We start from the raw sequence: 19773 nt of genomic DNA, 5'->3' as shown, positions 1-19773 counted from the left end.
TAAATTAGAGTCTTATGATGATGAAAGATATAGAAGAGCAATTTTATTCGCAATATCTTATAGCTATTTTGCACTTCATGATTTTCCAAGGGTTTTCACATTCATCACATCATTTCAGATGTTAAGAACCATATAAAGTAGTTCCAAAGCCTTTAATTTTCAGTTTTTAGTTTATCATGTAGCCAATAATGCATTACATTTTAGATGTGAAGGCTTAGAAATGCCCTTCAGTCTTCAGGTCACAGAATACGTAGTTTTGGTGTTGGGTGAAGTTCCTCAATCTCATGAACTAGGCCGGCTCCCGCTCAGACTCCTCATCCACTGAAGGCAGAAGAGTTACCTTTACTGACAGAGAACTGAGCAACCTATTGCTAGGACATTCGTGGTTGACAAAATTAATGGGTTCATCTAAGAAGTCATTCCAGAGAGCAGTAAGAAAACAAAGCACCAAGCTCCCCTGAGGGCCACTGCTGTCTGTGTTAGCCAAAGAACTGAGAGGATTCTGGTCCAAAGGGCCTTATACTCCACTCAACCAGGAGTTCGTTTCCTGGGAAGGGGAGCTAAGACCCTGTGGCAGTGACCACGGGGAGGTGGTGGTAGGAGTCTCCACCAGTGGTGGAACGAGCAGCCCTGAGGCAAAAGGCAGTTTGAGTCTCTCTAGCAATGTCAATCTCCCTCCCTACTTCTTTCCTATAGATCCTAGGAGCAGAGAAAAGAGCCACCTGACCCTGTCTGTGAGGTCGTAATGCTATATAACGACACTTAAAAGTCACCAAGTTTTGTCGCTTGCTGAGTGATCTAGGAAAATAACCACAATGCACTGCCTTCTAACTCTTCAAACAGTTTTCCTAAATTGCCTATAATCAAAAGCTTTTTCTAATAGCTTTAGGGCAGATCTTCCCAGAAAATCAGGGAGAGCAAATTTAAAACTCCCAAGCCTAGCTAGACAATGAGTTGGATTACCCAAGGATAGCAGAACTGCCAATCAGCACTCAGTCTGCTAGCACTGAGGGAAGACATGTATTAATGTGCCTTAACCTCCACACAAAAGGGCTGTGTCAATAACGGCTTTCATGGGATATGGACAACAGGGCTCAGCAGTGTGTCATGAGCCGTAAGTTTCACCCCAAAACAAGTTAAAATGATAGCTTTCATTCTTACAGTGTCCTCTATGTTTTTTCTGGCACTGAAAAATACAGGGTCCTCAAGTTGAGATTCACCGTGAAATAACACAAAAGTTAAGTCTCGTTTACCGCACACAGATTTAGAGCTAAATGAAGGTACTTTTCACAGCCACTCTGTCATGCACTGGCTTGTCAGGTAGAAATCTTCCCACTACTGCTAAAAATGAAAACCAAGTTAAGTTTTAGTGGGGGGAAAAAAAACCTTACCGACATTGAAATCGTCCTTATAGATACGTGGGAAGGGCTGGGACTTGGGAGGCAGGGGATAGCTGCCTTTGCTACCACTGGTGAGCGTCGTGAGTGTGAATAGCTCGTCCTCTTGCAGTTCAAGGGTGAAACTGCCATTGCTGTCCAGGAGCTGAAAGAGAAAACGTCGGGTTCAAAGACAGGTGCTTTGGCTCATCTCATTTGGGCAAAACAGCTTTTTAAAAAACTAAGCTTAAAGATAAGCCAAACTCATTTTTGTTTACATATCCTAACCATTTGTAAAGGGCACACCCAATATCAAGACCCTTAGAATATTTTTAAAGTTATTTTGAAGACTTTATAAAATTATACTTTATGGAAAGTATTTTAAAAGTGTTTCACTACATGGAGAGAAGGCAGTCTGGATGAACCCCAAATCTATTTCTATTGGCCTGTTCTTTTCCATTAGACTGTAAGCTCCTTAAAGCTTATATATATTCAACACACATAACTAAGAAAACTGCTTATTTTTTAGGACTTTACTAATTTTTTTACTAAGGTACAAAAATCCATAAAAATCTCACTGTTGACCCAGGTATTACTCACAGAAAACCTTTTACTATTAAAGTCCAACTTATTGTATGTTCAATATGTATTTCCATTAGCAAGTTAGGTTTATATCACATTTGTGATCTTAGCAACTCAATCTCTTTGAGGCACAATTTCCTCATCTACAAAAAGAGGGGGCAAGTACATACTTCATTGGGCTGTAGTGAGGATTAAATGAGATAATGTATATAATAAAATGCTCTTAGCTCAGTGTGTGACCTACAAGAAACACGCCCTCTATCATACCTGCTCTAGGCTAAATGTAGACCTCTTAAGACACTGGAATTTGCATTAGATGAATGACCATTTTATGAAATTTGAGAAGCTTTGTTTTTCTACTTTGAACTAAAGGAGTTTATACCATATCTTTGCTTTAATGATAAATTACTGGTCAGATCTATGAAATATCTAATACCATATTCTTGCTCTGAAATAACCCCAAATTATATTATTTTTCCCATCAGGAGAATCAATTTTACTATGTTATTTCTAACAATTGGTTGCATAAAAAGTAGACCATTCTCTTTTTTTTTTTTTAATGTAATATATAATGGGTGTTTAATCATTGACAGTGACTGGTGGATTCACAGAATATTAATGATTACCAGGAAAAGTAGCAGATCTGTGTCACTAGATGAAGTAATGCACTTGACTAGGCCAATTCACTCTTTGAAACATTTCCTGAGAAACCATCACATACTAAGCACTAGAGTAGGCACCTGAGGTAAAAAGCTAAATAAGGCCGGGCTTCAGTCCTCAAGGGGACCGGTGTCATGGGAAAGTGTTTAGATAAGCACATATTCCTACGTGACTGTGAGCTAAGACTGGTGGTAACGCCCCAAAGTGACACCTGAGCTGAGTCCTGAAGAAGAATGTCAAAGACATGTGGAGAAGGCATCCTAAGAGGAAGAAAAAGCATGTGCACAGTCACAGAAGTAATTGAATTGGCATGCCATGCTCTGAAACATGCAAGAAGTTTAGTCTGTGAGGCCAGGTTAGTAGGACATGCGTCTAGAAAGGAAAGCAGTGTTTTACCTCCTGAGAAGATCACAAGGGTCACGGGCTACACTAAGGGGTGTGAACTTAGAGGAAAAATCACTGAGGCCCTTTGAGCAAGAGATTGATAAAAATCAGATCTGCCGCTTAAACACATCACTTCGGTGGCAGTGTGATGCATGGATGGCCCAGAGAGAGTCAGATTGGATAAACAGGAGGTTGTTTCCAAAATCCAGGAAAGAGATAATGAGGAACTGAAGCAAGCAGTGGGAACGGAGAATAAGGAACGGGTAAGAGAAATGTGGATGATATAGAATCGACTACACTTGATTAGTGGTAGCATATAAAGGGTGAGTGGGAAAGACAAAGTTTCAAATGACACTCAAATTTCTGAGTTGGGTAGTCAAACGATAGTGGTGCCATTCACCAAGACAAACTAAATACCTGAAAAAACAAATACACCTATAAAACACAATCTTCTATATTGCCATGAAGAAGGTTTCTATTTTAAAAAGCAAAAAATCAAAACTGCTGGGGACAATTTTATCTCTATTATGCTTCAGCCATAAAATCAATTATAAACTTAAAAATTCTTAATTGTTAATCAAAATTTATTTTCCCTTTTACTGTTCAAAATATAGAAATTTATTTTAAAGCTACCCATAGAGAATCCAGTTGTTTAAAAAGAAATCTCTCAGATGATTTTCCAAGCTTGGTATACCACACCTGTAGCTCTGGTATTTTACTCTGAGGAGAAAACACACAAAAAGACAGAGTTAAGTGGTTTATCACACCCTCTTTGAGAATTTCCAAAATCAGTACCAGCAAGAATAAACTAATGAGAATATGCACTCTATTTCTATTTACCAAAAGACCCACCTCGAATTTTAAATAGTAACATTTTGAAAGGAGGAAGGTATTATTCAAGCAAACATTTTATTTTCTGTAAATCTACAGACTTTTGGCAAATGTTTAAAAAGATTTTAGTGTCTTTGCTTCAAAGCTACTCATTATTGTGCCTGTGTTAAAAGCTCTTTAAGAATGTCCTGGTATTAAAAAACAATTCTCAGGCAATTAGTAGTCCGGAAGTGTACTGTATTTTCTGTATTTAAATCTAACAGTAGGTAGAAATAGCTAGAATCTGGTTTCTGGTTTAGTGTGTGTGTGTGTGTGTGTGTGTGTGTGTGTGTGTGTGTTTTGTACAGAGTACTGTAAAGATAAATATTTGAAAGTTCCTTAGATAACATAATTGATGCTTTGACCAATAAGAATGACTTTCTTACAAGTGACTTTGGTTAAGTGTTCTTCAAAGCCATGGAGTCTTACCTCCTAGTGGCTTCTGTAGTGTTTGACTAAAACCAATCAGCAGATAGAAGACACCAGGCATTTATCCATTCATATGCAAACTCTTAATAACCATAACATGAGACTTCACTTAAGAACTGCTAGCCTGTGATAAAATATATAAATTCTCAAAAGAAAATAATGCCCCACATATTTACTTACAAAAGAACCCTTAAGAACAAAGGTAGCAAATTGGTGAGACACATTGAAATAAGGAAGAAGAGGCCGTATGCACTTAGAATGTGTATGGCTCTGAGGAGAGAAAAAAAAAATCACCAAGTTATCCAAATGATATACAAAGCATCTTATGGGGAAAAAATTAAACATGTAGTGCACCAAGATTAACAGAAATGGCACACAAATAAGTTTATTACTAATTTTTAAAGACATTTTTTAACATAACCTTTATTCAATGTCTATTGTGTATGCCTAGTCAAAGTCAAGCTTATTGGCATTTGACTGAGTCAAACTTTTAATTCAAAGCTAAATACCTGTCATTTCACAGCTCACACAGATTAATTTTTATGTTATAACTATTTTCCAAGTAAAATACATCCACTAAAAAGCAAATGCTTGGGATGCTTTTACTGAAAAGGCATCTCATCTAAGTACAACCTTCAAGTACACAACTAAGTTCAGCTAAATAGATATAACAGTAGTTCTCACATTTCCAACATAATTTTTTACTAAATAGTCACTACTATGGGCTTGAATCAAAAGAAGTATGCTCCATAATCCCTACTCGAAGAGACTCAACAATCACAGAGCACTAGAAGTATAAGGTTCTGGGCCAGGCTTCATAGAAAATTTAAAAATTACAATTATTATTAGAGATGTTAATACCCTATCCTCAGCATTTGATATACAGCCAGATGGAAAATCAGCAAGAATATAGGCGATTTGCACAACCCTACCAAGCAAGTAACTTAGATGTCTACCTGGATGGATATCTATAGATCATGTCATCCAGCAACAACAAAATGTATATTCCTTTCAAGTGCACAAAGAACATTTACGAAGATATACCATATTCTTACCCATAAAAGAAGTCTCAGTAAATTCAGAAAGATTCAAGTCACACAAAGTATGTTCTCTAACCATAATAGAATTAAATCACAAACGAGTAACAGAAAAACCTGTGAAAAAACTCCAAAATGTTTTAAAATTAATAAATTACTAAATAATCCATGGCTCAAAGAAAAAATGAAAAGGGAAATTAGAAAGAATTTTGAGCTATATGAAAATAAAAATAATGTATCAACATTTGTGGGATGCCACTAAAGCAGAACTTAGGAGAAAATTTATAGCACTAAACACCTAGATTAGAAAAGAAGAAGGGATTTGAGACTTCAGCTTCCACCTTAAGGTACTATGCAAAGAGAAACAAATTAAAACCAAAGTAATCAGAAGAAAGAAAATAATAAAAATCAAAGGACAAACCAATTAAACAAAACCCAGAAAAACAAGAAAGAATAATCAAGAAATCAAAAGCTGATCCTTTGAGAAAATCAATAAAATAGATAAACTTCAAAATGTTAAATATAGAGTTACCAACTGACCCAGTAAATCCACTCCTCAATATTTATTTACTCAAGAGAAATGAGAGCACATGTCCACAGAAAAACTTATACACAAATGTTAATCTCAGCATTATTCAGAATACCCACAAATTGAAAACAATCCAAGCATACATCAACTTATAAATGCATAAACAAAATGTCATATATCCATACAATGAAATGTACAGGCATAAAAATAATGAAATACGGATATAGAACTATGAAAACATTAAGTGAAGGAAGCCAGACACAAAAAGCCACAGATGTACAATTCAATTTATATGAAATGTCAAATCCACAGAGATAAAAAGTAGACTAGTAGTGGGGCGGCCAGATGGCTCAGTTGGTTAGAGCGCGAGCTCTGACCAACAGAGTTGCCAGTTCAATTCCCACATGGGCCAGTGAGCTGCACCCTCCACAACTAGACTGAAGACAACGAGCTACCCCTGAGCTTCCAGAGGGGCGGCCAGATAGCTCAGCTGGTTATAGCACGAGCTCTTAACAAGAAGGTTGCCGGTACAGTTCCCACATGGGATTGTGGGCTGTGACCCCTGCAACTAAGGTTGAAAACAGCAATTGGACATTGAGCTGAGCTGCGCCCTCCACAACTAGATTGAAGGAAAATGACTTGGAGCTGATGGGCCCTGGAGAAACACACTGTTCCCCAATAAAAATAAAAATAAAATGTAGACTAGTGGTTGCCAGGGGATGATGGAATGGGAAGTGATTGCTAATGAGTATGGGGTTACCTTTTGGGGTGATGAAAGTGTTCTGGAATTGCATAGTTGCACAACTCTGTGAATATACTAAAAACCACTGAACTGGACACTTCAAAGGGTGACTTTCATAGTATGTGTACTAAAGTTCAACTTAAAATTTAATTAATATAATTCATTAATTTAGCAAACAAACAAAAATCCATATGATGCTTCCAATAAATACAGAAAAACGTGACAAAATCCAACATCCATTCATGATTAAAAAACAAAAAGATAGGAATAGAGTAGAACTTCATCCTGATAAAGGATGTGTATGGAAAACATCATACTTAATGGTAAAAGACTCAATGCTTTTCTCCTAAGAGCAGATAAGATAGGGATATCTGCTCCCACTGCTGCCATTCAACATTGTATTGGAGATTCTAGCCAGTCCAATCAAGCAAGAAAAAGAAATAAAATATATTCATATTGGAAAGGAAGGTGTAAAATTATTTTTATTTGCAGATCATCTATGAAGAAAATCCCATGGAATTTACCAAAAAAGCTACTAGAATTATACATGAGCTTAGCAAGTTGGCAGAAAACAAGATCATTATACAAAAACATGTATTACTATACATTAGCCACTAATAAAATTAAAATTTTTAAAAATATTATTTACAATAGAATGGAAAATGTGAACTAGCTAAAATTTTGACAAAAGATGTTGAAAGAGCTGTATGCTGAAAACTACAAAATGCTATTGAGAAATTAAAGAAAACTTAAATAAGTCTGAGGATATGCCTAGTTAAAGGGTTGAAAGTCTTGATGTTCTTCAGATATCAATTGTCCCCAAATTGGGCTAGAGATTCAAGGCAATCCCAATCAAAATCCGAGCAGGCTGTTTTTTTTCTTTTTTGTAGAAATTGACAAGCTGATTCTAAAATGCACATCGCAATGCAAATAGCCTAGAATTGCCAAAACAACTTGGAAAAAGAACAGAGAGGGTTAATGATACCTGTTTTCTAGGAATTATTATATATACAGACTGAACAGATGCACAAAAAAGTCTTCTATGAGCTTCCTTTTCCTGACTAAAAGCAGCAACCTGTAGGAAATAAGACTGCCATAAATTCCTCTTCAGGCTGGATCTACCCCCAGAAACGAGGAATAAGAATAAAACCTACAGCAAGTCTCCAGTTTTATGGCCCTGAAGGAGAGGAAACGACCACTCATCCCAGTACACGCAAACACTATCACGGATTTTTTTATCCTTTGTTCTCCTGAAAACCCATTTTTCTTTCCAAAGTCATTTATTTTCCATAAGTGCCCCTTCTACCTGTCCCCATTATCTACTAAACTAGGTCTACAAACCGAAATTCTAATCACCCCTATGAGTTACTCATCACTGTGTTTCTCCCACATGTCTATGCATGCACAAATAAATTGTTTTGTTTGCTCCTTTTACTCTTTTATCAGTTTAATTTTTGGGGGGTCCCAGCTACCGAACCTGAAAGGGTATAGGATAAAGTTTCCTCATCCCCTATACTGTTTATTATATGTCAATTATACTTTAAAAATTTGTTTAAAAAAAAAAGGTGTTCAATGTGTTTTATACTGTTTTTGAAACACTAACAAAGCGAGTTAATCCAAAAACAAAAACAAAGAATTACCATAGTTTCAATGATGATGGTAAGGTTACCTAAGCCATCAGTCAGAGCTACGTAGCTTCCTCCTTTCTCTAAATGGCCAACTGTCTTCAGGTAATACCAACCTGGTTGAGTAAACTGAGTGGTATGAGCTACAGAAAAGCAAAGAAAGACTCAAATAAGATTTAAAAATGGTGATAACAGGGTTTCTTTTAAACAAAAACATTGTCTACTGATTTGAGTCCGATTAAGTCTAAAAGCTATTTACTCTGGAAAAAATACTTGCCAACCCCGTGTTCCAGCTTTGGACTAATTAGTCTAGTTAAATGGTACAATTGTGGGAAGATTCTTAGAATGACTGGCAAAAATAAATGAACCATACTCTATCAGTTCAAGAATATTGATGGCCTTTTTTTCCAAGAGTAAAATAAAGTTATCCCCTCCCAACCTTTCTTCACCTCTATTTCACCAATCCTAATATAACTACAAAAAAATGAAGTTTAAACAGTTAATAATGCATTTCAAAAACTAAGCTTTATGGTTTCAAATGAGCTTATTTCTACAACATATAGTTATTAGGCACCTCCAAAGCTGGCCCTGAAAATGTGCTGAGCAATATTCCATGTCCCAACCCCACCCCCCAAAAAATCAATTTCAGCATTTAAGGATTTAACCAAGATATACGCCAAAGTAACATATTGATTATTTTTAATTAAAGTTACTTGAGCAACAGCCAATGCGAGGACATTCTGACCCTCCTCTCTGTCCCCTGAAAGCAGGAAATAAATCTCCCCTATGAAAGGCAGAGACGTCCTTATTGCCTGAGACAGGAAACTCAGAGCCCAGAAAGCTGTGTAAGGGAACCGCTTAGTTTCCTCACTAACTACTGCAGGCTTATTTTGTTGCCTTGTGAATCTTCACAGATTCTTTGTTTCTTTGTCTAAAATGTGTATCAACAGCTTGCTTTAGTCACTTCTTAGGTCCCATGTTTGTGAAACTTCCCTATGTACAAAATTAAATTTGTTGTTTTTTTCCCTGCTATTAATCTGTCTTGTATCTATTTAATTATTAGACAGCCAAAAGAACCAAGAGGGTTAGGGAAAAATGTTCCCCCTCCCTGACAATCCCCTCTCAGTGTTTTCTGCTTTATCTGTTAGAAAGGAATTTAAGGAGTGAGAGATGGCGTCAGAACCACACCTGATACCCAGATAGGAGACTCTACCACGTAATGCCCACTCCATGGCTCCTGAGCAGTCATCAGTCCACAGCGCCCATATGGCAACTGTTCGTAGTAACTAGCCACCAAATTCCAAGCGATTGTTCTAAAAGATTTGTTTGATAAAAAGAGAAACGACAAAACAGCTTGTGATCAAAATGTAAATGTCTAGAAGCCTATATAGTAAAAAGACCTTAACATAGTTTATATAAATATATGCAAATAACCAAAAAATGACCACCCAAAGAAAGAAAATATAAGCTGCCTACATTCACTCATGTTTTGAAAAATCCAGTGCTGGATGCATCTAAATATTTTAATGGTGAATCGCATAATAAAACAATATAGATATATGAGGTATGCAATTTTTACCGAACAATGGTGTAACCAGAAGATGGATCATGCCCTACCAGTACCAGACATGTCATAAATCTGAGTCAAATATAAAGGCTTTCATCCATACCTGCTTTCCTACTGACAGTCAGCCTTCTTAATGCCCCAGTTTCATGACATAGTTTTATGAGTTTGACTCGGAGCTGTTGCAAAGTTTTACAAATGAGAACTCTGAGAGTCTGACTGCCTGGGTTCAAATCATGGTTCCACCACTTACCCTCTCTGGACCTCAGTTTCCTCATCTGTAAAATGAGGATAATAATTGTACCTAGCTCATGGGACTGTTGTGAGGATTGAATATCCTAACACATATGAAGAGTATAGAAAAAGGTCTGGGCTGTAGCACCACTATGATTCTGCTTCATCGAAACATACTAATTGGGTCAGCTTGCTGGTCTGTATTTTGCTTCATTCTTTCAGATGTCCACAGCTGGTATTAAATCCTATGACTATGACTCTGGTTCTCAGGAAAATCCATGGGCAAAACAGAAGGTTTTGCCTGATACTGCTGGGTTTCTCACAAAAAAAAAAATAGAGCTTACAGAATTTAATTTTTCTTTTCAAGTCCTCACCCATAATAAAATGACAAACTGACATTCTTCCAAAATCAAAGCCTTCTAATTCTGTCAAAACAAAGTAGAAACAATTTCCAATTTTCAAAAATCCTTACTACCAGTGAAAATTTTAAGAGCATTCATGATTTTACCCATGATCATGGTATCTGCTCTGGCTAATGCTAGAAATATAAATCAAAACAAACTATCTGGAGAGCACTTTGTAATTTATACAAAAGCTTTGAAAACTCTATATGCCTCTGACCCAGACATCGATTCCATTTCTAAGAATACACCCTCAGGAAATAATCATAGATGTCTATAAAGATATCTGTATACAATTGATCACTTCAGTACATACAAAGCTGTTAACTAAAATAGAAAAAACTTCCACTGCTAAGAAGGGGAGAATAATCAATGAGGTATAATACATTTTCTGCATCAGTGTTTTCCAAACTTGCGTGGCATCAGAATCACCTGGGGCACTGACTAGACCAACAGAGTCCCAGGAGGCTTCCTTGGTAGCAGGTCTGGGCCGCTACCAAGGATTCAGTATAAACAAGTAACTCAGTTGCCACTTGAGACAAGGCAAGTCTGGGAAATTCTACTGTGTGTAGCAGAACATATATAAACATTAAACATGAAGAAGTGTAAGTACACTTAAATATGAGGAAAAGTTCATAATGCCTCCTTATTAAGTGAAAAGCAGCTTATTTACTAAACATTATATAGTATGGTTTCAATTTTGCATTAAAATTATATATATACAGAGGGTGCCAAAAAAATGAGTACACATTTTAAAAAGGAAAAAACTGTATTAATATATACTGATAACAAAAGGTGAGTACAAGTCACTTTTGACTTTTGCAATTACAAGAGGTGCTCAAAGTGGTTACCATCAGCGTCCACACACTTCTGATTATGGCAAACTACTGCTTGAGCAACGTTGACCAAAATGTTCACATCTCTTAAAATTACACATTTTAAAATTACATTTTTTTTGGTACCCTGGTGTGTGTATCACATAAATGGGTGGATGTGCACAAAAATTTTTAAGAACAGTTACTTCTGGATGGCAAAAATATGGGGGATTTGTTTCCTTCTTTGTACTTATATGCAGTTGCTAAATTCGCTGCCATGAGTACATAATACTCTTAATACGAAATTAATTAACTTATCAGAACCAAACTTTTCATGATAGGCATCTTTTCTTTCAAAAAAAGAAAAGGAACAACGGCTGTCAGAATAATATATCAGCCCACGTTAACATCACAAAAGAATGTATTAGCTTGCTTTTGTTATATTTAGCATTGTTTTAGAAAGCTAATTTGACTCTATAAATTACAATTAAAGCTCCTCAAAGCATTTAAGAAATACTTACCTGAGAAATTTTTTTAAAAATTGTGTTCTCTTTTTAGAACCTGCTTTGGAAAAAGTTACACAAATTATGTGATATTATGAGGCATCAATCAGGCAGATTGGGAAGTGGATAATTCACGAGACAAGGTGCCTGTGTTTTTTTTTTCAAAAGGTCTCTATCATAAAAAATGGGGAAAGAAGGAAACTATTTTAGATTAAAAGATTTTTAGGAGTATCACATCTAAACGCAATGCATGATGCTTGACTGGCTCTTAGCTTTAAAAAAAAGCTATAAATGACATTTTCAAGGACAATTAAATTTGAATATAGACTGGATGTTAGAAATACTTTTAAAAATGCTCTTGTGCTTTTATGTATCAAAGTGATATTGTGATCATGTAGGAGAATAGTCTTAATTTTGGAGCCATATGCTAAAATATTTAGGGGTAAAATGTCATGACATCTGTAATTTACTTTATAATTGTTCATTTATATATATATAAGTTACTTTATTCAACACAGACTGTATTCAAATAATGAAAAATAGATATGTAGCTTAGGTATAAATATAAGTATAGATGAAACAAATAAGGTAAAATGTTTACAATCATTGAATCTAGGTTGTGAGAATATGAAAGTCCATTGTACTTTTTTCTACTTATTCTGCTTCTGAAATTTTTCAAAATAAAAATCTTTCAAAGGTTTTTAATAACTTACGAAGTCATATTGCCATTGACATAATTCTGATTCAATACGCGACCCCAGCAGCCTGCACCCACATCATTATTGAAAGTGCTAAAATCTTCAGAAGACCAAAGCTTCTTCTTAGTCAACTTCGCATCCTTTACTGTATAGGTCCCAGGATAATGAGCTCTAGAAAAGAACAGGTGGGAGAAAACGGGAAAAGGTCAAAATGTGGCGCTTACATGTCTTTGTTGAGTGACTAAAAATACATGTCTTCTCCAACGTTTTCTGTTGTAGAACAATGGACAGCTTCCAGGTAGATGTCAAACTGATTGTAAGCATCTCCTTCCCACCGTTGTGTCTCAGGATGCCCTTAAAATGAGATAAACCTATAATAATATACAAAATGGGAAGGAAGATCACTGATGGATGAGAAATTTCTATCTGTTTCTGGAAACCATAATATGAATGGAAGCATGTTGATATTAATAGATGGAGGTAACAGAGAAGGCCACAGTCTAGAACACTCCAAGAGATGAATAAAGTGGGGCCAGGATTCAGACTTCCCAAAGGAAGTACAGAGCTTGGGACACTAGGAAGGAAAGAGTAAGAAGGCAGTAAAAAACAAGACTAATGAGTCTCTGAGGTCGGACAATTAAGTTCACGAACTCATCCTAGAAAACATGCTACATACCTCATTGTTGAATGTCACTATGGTCACCTTCGAAGTGCTCCCCTTGGGAAGCTATGCACCGATGCCAGCACCTAGTCCACCCTTCAAAGCAATTTTGGAACTCTTTTTCTGGAATGGCCATCAGAGCTGTCATCATATTACACTTGTTGTCCTGAATGTCATCAAAATAACTTCCTTTCAATATTTCCTTTATCTTCAGGTAAAGAAAAAAGTCATTGGGGGCCAGATCAGGTGAGTAGGGAGGGTGTTCCAATGCAGTTATTTGTTTACTGGCTAAAAACTCCCTCACAGACAAGCCGTGTGAACTGGTGCATTGTCGTGATGCAAGAGCCATGAATTGTTGGTGAAAAGTTCAAGTCATCTAACTTTTCCATGCAGCCTTTTCAGCACTTCCAAATAGTAAACTTGGTTAACTGTTTGTCTGGTTGGTACAAATTCATAATGAATCATCCATTTGATATCAAAAAAGGTGAACAACCCGTTGTAACAAGTTCGTGAACTTAATTGTCAGGCCTCATGTTACATAAAACAGTACCTCCTCCCTTATTCCACCCCTAGTAGATAGGCATTTACTCCCAGACAAAAACAAAAAATAAAATAAATAAAAACCTACGCAGTTTTTCTTGACTAAAAAGAGTTAACTACCTTTGGAAAACTTCAAGTTATTATCCCTTACCCCAGTCAAATTGACACATAAAATGAACCATCCTACTGGGGAAGGGGCACAAGAGATATTTCTGTATTATTTTTTACAACTACACACAAATTTACAATTATCTGAAAATAAAAATTGTAATTAAAAAATCTCTCAGAAACATACATATATATTTATACACACACACACACACACACACACGAGTAAATACTATATATATTTTGCTGGAACCCAGTGAGGCCGAGGTGCAAAGGGCTGAAAGGCAGAATTGGACTAAGGAGCAGGGTCAAAGCCACACTGCTAAGGAGACATGACAAAAGCCATAATCGGTACACCACACCAGGTACATAAGTGTTCATGAGAGAACGCCCAACCACAGGAAGTCTGAGAGTTAGGAATTCATTTCACAACAGTGCTTTTTGTAATTTCTAAAACTGAAATACTACCCTGCCCTTTCATCTTACCAAGCCATGTTGTATTACTGCAAACATTAATGCAATTTTTTAAAAGTTACCAATACATTTCATGGTCACACACATTTCCAAGAAAATGGAATGAAATAATCAGAAGCACAGGCTTCAGTTAAGTAAATACAGGACAGTTACTTTCCGAAAATTTAATTAAATGAGAAGAAACAGAGGCACTGTCAGTATCCAGCCCAAGCAGCCAGAAACTTCGTTCTCCCAGGAAAATGCTCCTTACCCGATAACGTCGATCGCCTTCAAGAGCTCGGAATCAAGCAGCATAGAAGCAGAAATGGGTTCCCAGAGATTATCACTCGCTATGATTTTCACATGTTGGAGACCTTGATAGTTCAGCATTTGTCTTAAAACCTTTCAGAGAGATAAACAGAACACAGGAAAGGTTACCAATGAGTTTTCACCTGTTGAATTACAACCAAGAGAGCCAAAGCATCTTCAAAAACCAGCACCCTGGAGGATGGAGTCAATATTATTTCCCAGGAGAAATGTGCCTCCTGTGTACGTAAAAGATTAATAGTAAAACAAAAGTATTATCATTAAGATAACTTACTTTGTGGGAATGTAAAAATAAAATAAACTCAAGAGCTAAAAACGTTTTAGAGGGATTTTCGCTCTGACCTCGAAATGTTTAACCAGAGAAAATCAGGGTGAGAGGGTACAAAGTAAAAAAAAAAAAAAAAAAAAAAAAAAAAAAATCATAATAGTACTACACAGAAATGACCACTATTATTTTGGTATGCATTCTTTCAGGAATTTTCTTATGTAGACACAATAATAAAATCGGGACCATACTAAACATCATTTGGTAAAACGCTAATCTATAATTTTATTTTGATTATTTTACAATGTCTTCAAATATTCTGCCATTACTGAAACTATCGTAGTTCTTAATATTTTGTATCATACTAGAAATAGAAATATGAAATATCCCATCGTTACCCTCAAGTCTTTCACAGGTATAAACAGGACAGGAAATAAAACCTACCTGTAGGACTATCTACCCAGGAAAATGAAAAGCAACAAGCTAAATTCTGACAGAAAATAAATCAACACTGGCATTCAGTACATACTTGGGCACCAGAAGTCCCTAAAAGAAACACAAGATGGGGTCCTCATTCTTAGGCAATAAACACACTCACCAAGACACAAAAACTAACAAGGTGTACCAGAAAATAAGTACACGACAAAATGTATAGATTGCCCATATGTAAAACAAGAGCAGAGAAGAGAGACCTCATTTAACCAGGGAGCAGAAGGACCAGATTGCAAAACAGAAGTAGTTCTTGATGAATGGGTACGAATAAACCCCACTACTGTGCCACTTGGAACAGTCCTGCTCATAGTAGGTAGCAGGTGCTCAATAAATACCAGTTGGGTTAATTAAGATCAGAAAACAACAAAGAACTTCACAACCTCTCGTTTCACATTCTAATTTTTCTGAACTAGGGAATTTTCCAATCAATTAATGTGCTCTTTTAGGAAGCAAATAATGAAAGCTCGAGTCAATTCTATATTGTACTTTAAATGGATGATTTCTTAGAACTGATGAACTATAGTGTTTAAAAAAAACAAAAAACAAAAAAAAACAAGGTGAGAATTAGAGTAGCAATCCAAGTTCATCTTTCAAACAAGTTTCCTAGGGTACCCTGAAAGCAGTCTGAACAGGTCCTTATAGTAAATAGAGAGCAACACTCAAGATTCAGTAGGATTGAGAATCCCTATCCCTCTATTACAAGACCAACCTTGAGCTTCATCACCCTGAAGTTCTTTCTTATTCTTACAGAGAAGAGGGAGAGCAACTTAGTCAAGTTTGCATTTATCATTATGGATATATCTAGTTTCTCTAGTGCTATTCCTAGACCATCACCTCTAAAATTGCTCACATTTGTACACAGTATATACAAATAACACTCCAAAATATACAAGTCTATAAGTTGTATTTTTAAATAAGTTTTCATCCCAAAGTCAGCATGAATAGAAGAATTTTTTTAAGCAAAATTTTACCTAATACATTTCCAATGTTGTTTTCATTGTAGAACCCACCCTTTCCCCCTAAAAACAAAATGTATCTATTTATAAGATAAAGGAAACGGAAGCTGTTCGGCTTGAACCCAGTGAGGGTCCAAGAGACTCACATACCCAGTTCTATCTACCACCCTCAGATCCTACATATGGGATTTTCCAGACACAATTTAAAAAACACATCACTGAAAACCAGAATAAATCATAAATACAATGTAAATAACAAAAAATAAAAGAAACAATAGCCCTGCCTTCTTTATATAAATTGCTTGTTGTATTATATTTATTTCTACTCTTAAAAACAAATCCTTATTATTTCTAGGGGCCATCTTACTACACTATATGGAATATACATTCATTAAGCTTATCGAACCTAAATACCTACATTCAACTGCCATTATTGAACTCTTTCAATAGACATGTTAACACACAGGACACAGAGTCCAATAAAATCTTGCTACAAAATAGCAGTTACAAACAAAAAGATTTTATGTCCTGAGATATTTTACTGCAAGTAAACTAAAGTTTGAAAGAAAAGAAAATGAAATCTGAACTGTTTAAAATGGCAATTAGCCTTTCAAACCAGGTAAGGTGAATTAGAACACAATGGAATCAGAAAAGACTCTTAAGAGTTTAAAAAAATAAAACCTCCTTAGTTGCAGATCATTAGTTTAAAAAAAAAAAAAAAGGAAAGCAGATTCTAATGCTTTTAATGCTACCTTCAAATGAAATGAACACAACTAGAGCGACACAAGAAGAAGAAAAAAGCTGGCTATGAAATGGCAAATTTGGGTAAATAAAAAGTTCATCACTTTCCACTAGTATGCCCCTGCGTGGCATCGTACCTGGCTATCGGGTTATACAGTCGTATGCACAGGTTGGCTTCTGCTCTGTGCTCTTGCTGCTCTCATCAGACCTGTGCTCACAGCAGACACGACATCCCACCAACAACCTTGTGCTTCTGTCTTACACTAGCTCCACCTCCCCACCTCTCACAACTACCCCACCCCCACACCACTACAGTACCTGCAGCCTGAAGGTGACCTTGAGTTACCTGGCTCTGGCTTCAATCCTATCAAATCCCACAACCAAGGATTAGTTCAAATGTGCCATTACTCTAGTGAACATGGTGGCCTACTAATGGCTCAGTGCCCCCACAGTGCCCCCCTTCTCTAATCCATCCTTCACCATTTGCCCTTCCCCAAACTCCCTTCACCTCTCAGTCTTCACTTACTTGCAGTGTCATGCTCCTGCCTGAGCAACTTGGGGAGCTCTGATTCTTCCTACCTTGAAGATTCCAAGTACATGTCACCCGCTCCAATAGACTTCCCTAGTCCACCCGAGCAGAAATCTCACCTCCTCTCTGTTACCTCCTGACAACCCTTTACGTGCATCACTCTGCTAGAGGAATTATGCCTGATCTTTTAGCTGGCTGTATGGGACTCTGTAGCACCCAAATGTGAACTCCTTTTGGGCAGAAACAGTATTTTGTATCCTTGTATTCCAAGTATGTGCACAATGCCTGACAAATTAGGTGTTGAGTTAGTACTTGCTGATCAACTAAATGAGAAAACAAAAGAAATGTAGTGCTTAAAACAGAAGACATTCGATTTAAAGAAAATGTTTTAACAACTGAAACAAAATAAAACCACAAAATTGTATTCCTTAGACAAAAGACACACAAAACAAGACAAACGGAACTGAAAAGTAAACTAGAGAATATCTCCACCAGAAAGTTAAAATGCCCTTGTTTTCAAATGACAGAAGGGGTTATCATTCTCAGTTTTCCCTTTCCTGAAAAATAGCAATAATAGTAGTTACCTCATAAGGGAGGTAGGAAGAGTGAAATGGAGATAAATGTTTAGGAAAATGGCTCAAAGTCATATGCTTTGCAAACGTTAGTTGCTACCTATTTGCTAATCACAAACAGAAAAATGTAATATTCCAATATAATAGGCATTCCAAAGAAAATAAGAATGAGTCAATGTACTAGAAATTTTGATGAAAGAAGAAAACTATATTTCTTTAGGGCCTAAAAGTCTAAAATGATACAACTGTTTTTATAATGATTATTGTAATTCCACAAATAATTAATTTTAAAATAGGAAAATTCAACACAACTCTTCAGACAGAGGCAATTTGGGGCTTACAGCAAATTACATATGCTTTAATGGGGAATATATAAATATTAAGATTTTGCTTGAATTTTATGTCACAACTAGCAAAACAAATAACTGCTGTAAAAATAAAAAAAAATACGGTCCCTACTACTAATTTCCATGGAACCATAAAGGAATTATTCACCAGTAACTTAAAGAGATTTTAAAGTTGTACATACCTTGATATAATTGATGTTAAATGACCTCTCATTCCAAATCTACAAAACAAAAAGTCAAAAAGTCTGAATTCAAAGTTTTTAAGAGTCAGAAAGTAGACATCATCGTGAAGACACCACTTTTCTCATCGTCTTTCCTATCACCTGGAAAGCCATTTTTTCTTACTTTATGGATCCTGGTTATAGAATTTAAAGATATTTGTAAGACAACATAACTTTTTAAATTAAAATACTATTTTTAAAAGTATTAAAATATTGGGTGGGTGTTTTCAAAGAATCATTTAGTGCAGAGATTTCTAAAAATCGAATATTCATTCAGTCAACAAATACTGACAATGCAATGTGTGCCGGGAACTACAGGAGGCGCTGGAGACCCGACAGACGGGGGTCGCGGTAATAATTCAGACACCCCTGAAACCAGGTGTTCATGTGTACACCGTACGGAAGTGACATTTTTAACACACACAGAGAACCACAAAGATGGGCTACAGCGCAAAAGCAAAACCTTAGTGAGGATAAAAGGAACATACAGAAATCTCTTAGGTTTCGAAACATGGAGCATGGGGATTTAGAGTTGAAAAGGAATGTGCATGATTTTCATTTTGCTGCTGAGAAAACCGAGAATGACAGAGAAGGGCCTGGAGTCCAGGCCCTGAAGCTCTTTTTACTTCAGCAATACAGGGAAGAATTCTTATTCAAGAAGCTCCTCACCTTAGCGTGGGATTATCAAGTCTAAACAAGATGTGAATCGGCCATTATTGACCAGAAACAGCTTCTAAGTGTGACTTTACCATAATAGGATGCTATTCGACCCACACCTACAGTGACTCTCACTGTGGGTTAAAAACACCTTAACATGTAAGAAATTTCTCAAATACAAACATTTTCAGTCATAATTTAGAGAGAAAGATAGTAAGAACAAGGGTGCTCTTCCTTCTGGCTTCCAGCCCTTGGCTCATCCTGATGTCCTATGTCATCCCATGACACTGCCGGTTATCTGTTCCCGGTCTACTTCTCTCACTGAACTCCTCAAGAGCTTCCTCATCCTCGTATCCCTAGAACATAATAGTTACAGTACCTGCAACACAGTAGGAGCTCAGCAATTGCCTTGCTGATTGCATGAGAACTTTTTAGATCAGTTTTGACAGATGGCA

At 36.4% G+C, this 19773-nt stretch overlaps 1 protein-coding gene across 2 annotated transcripts in view; it reads right to left on the bottom strand.

Annotated features, from left to right (window-relative positions):
• Positions 1-19773, bottom strand: part of GALC (galactosylceramidase) — a 49506-nt gene that overhangs the window by 12202 nt on the left and 17531 nt on the right. For both annotated transcript variants that reach the window (XM_019744385.2, XM_074327084.1), the window contains 8 exons: positions 18623-18661; positions 14483-14613; positions 12465-12620; positions 9423-9547; positions 8250-8377; positions 4482-4571; positions 3636-3722; positions 1392-1542 (listed from right to left, as the gene is read on the bottom strand). In XM_019744385.2, coding sequence (XP_019599944.2) covers positions 1392-1542; positions 3636-3722; positions 4482-4571; positions 8250-8377; positions 9423-9547; positions 12465-12620; positions 14483-14613; positions 18623-18661 — 907 coding nt within the window. The remainder of the gene's footprint in view (positions 1-1391; positions 1543-3635; positions 3723-4481; positions 4572-8249; positions 8378-9422; positions 9548-12464; positions 12621-14482; positions 14614-18622; positions 18662-19773) is intronic.

This window comes from Rhinolophus sinicus, linkage group LG03 (assembly GCF_036562045.2).
Source record: "Rhinolophus sinicus isolate RSC01 linkage group LG03, ASM3656204v1, whole genome shotgun sequence".
NCBI lineage: Eukaryota > Metazoa > Chordata > Mammalia > Chiroptera > Rhinolophidae > Rhinolophus > Rhinolophus sinicus.
The sequence above is the reverse complement of the archived record's forward strand: the minus strand, read 5'-3'. Positions and strand labels throughout refer to the sequence as shown.